This window comes from Acanthisitta chloris, unplaced genomic scaffold (genome assembly GCF_000695815.1).
Source record: "Acanthisitta chloris isolate BGI_N310 unplaced genomic scaffold, ASM69581v1 scaffold4086, whole genome shotgun sequence".
Taxonomy (NCBI): domain Eukaryota; kingdom Metazoa; phylum Chordata; class Aves; order Passeriformes; family Acanthisittidae; genus Acanthisitta; species Acanthisitta chloris.
This window is the reverse complement of record NW_008677454.1, coordinates 1-1,438: the sequence shown is the minus strand read 5'-3', so window position 1 is coordinate 1,438 and position 1,438 is coordinate 1. Positions and strand designations below refer to the sequence as shown.

Sequence of the window (1,438 nt, the reverse complement as noted above, 5' to 3'; positions counted from 1 at the left end):
ACCCCTGGATGGCTCAGGAGAAGTGTGTGTCACCCCCGGATGGCTTGGGAGGAGTGTGTGTCACCCCTGGATGGCTTAGGAGGAGTGTGTGACCCCCTGAAGGCTCAGGAGTGTGCTGGAGGGAGGTCCCTCCCTGCTACCAGTGGGTGAACCTCCGTGTCCTCCGCACAGCTACGCGGAGGTGGTGGTGGCCTCCGAGAACTCAGTCCACAAACTGCTGGAGCTCCTTCCTGGCAAGATCCTGAACGGAGACAAGGTGGAGGTGAGGCTGGCGACCCGGCAGAACCTGTCGCAGTTCGAGGCTCAGGCTCGCAAACGTGAGTGAGGCGCGGGCAGGGGGTTCCGCCTCGTGGGCCCCACGGATCCCCCAGCACAGCTGCCAGGCCAAGCCCACCCAGCCCTTGGGAATTCTGGGAGGGGGGGAGGGAAACACTGCCAGGAAGTCTCTGGGGGTTGTTTCCCGTTCCTGAGCCCTGGTGAGCTCCTGACCCGAGTCTTTATGATCCCCTTTTAGGTGCTCACACACTGCGAAGATCCCTCGTAGCCTCCTCCTCCTCCTCTCCAAACTGAATGGGCTTAAGCTCTTCAGGCTCTCAACATAGCTAAGACCCTCCATATCTATTAGTAGCTCTTCTCTGGATCTGCTCCAGAATTTGTCCATCCCTGCGGAGGTAAGGTGCCCAACACTGGACGAATATTCCAGCTGGGGCCTGGCCCTGGGCGTCCTCCAATGGCAATAGGTGTTCCTGGCCTCACTCCGCAGCGATGCGACGCTGGGGGGGCTCTGCGGATCCGCAGGGATTATCCCGGCAGGAGCGTGTCCCAGGAGCTCTTGGCCAGCTTTGGGCATTGTAGATCCCATGACATGTTTCCTTGCAAGGAAAACCCTCCTTTCCTGGCCAAGTTGCAGTGGGGTTAGCTGTGAGCTTTGCTCCTTTCCTTCCGCTCCAGTGCCCGCAGGGATCGGCTCTTGGGCTGTGTCCCAACCTGCCCTGGAGTTTTGGTGGAGCAGGGAGTGTTCTCTGGGCAAGTTCTGGCTGCCCCCAGGGCACAGCTGAACCTTCCGCACTGTCACTCCTCCTGTCTTATCCTCAAAGCCTCTTTGGAGAGATCAAGGCTTCCCGTCCCTCTTGGAATTCCCAGTTTTCCTTCCTCCGGCAGCTCCATCGGTTTTATCCCCTCCTTATGTTCCTCCACGCTTGGCCCTTTCCAAATCCATGTGTGGATCTCAGGCTCTCCGGGTCCTTGGATGTCTTTGAGGACCACTCACCACTTCGTGTGGCTTTGGCTCCTATCCCTGTGACCTGACTGTCCCCAGGGGTCTCGCTGGAGAGCTGGGACCCTCTTGGAAAAACACTTGGAAGCGGAGGCTACGTTTGGCTGGCTGGATCTTTCCTCTGGGCACCTTCAGCCTTCCTAGGGGCGGGCGGGAAAAGGA

The 1,438-nt window shown here is 59.2% G+C and overlaps 1 protein-coding gene across 1 annotated transcript in view; it reads left to right on the top strand.

The window, feature by feature from the left end:
• LOC103803918 (cleavage and polyadenylation specificity factor subunit 7-like) overlaps nucleotides 1–325 on the top strand; it is a 4,238-nt gene extending 3,913 nt beyond the window's left edge. Inside the window, exon 4 of the mRNA XM_009076500.1 lies at nucleotides 172–325. Within this exon, the coding sequence (XP_009074748.1) occupies nucleotides 172–325 (154 nt within the window). The remainder of the gene's footprint in view (nucleotides 1–171) is intronic.
• Nucleotides 326–1,438: the final 1,113 nt, after the last annotated feature.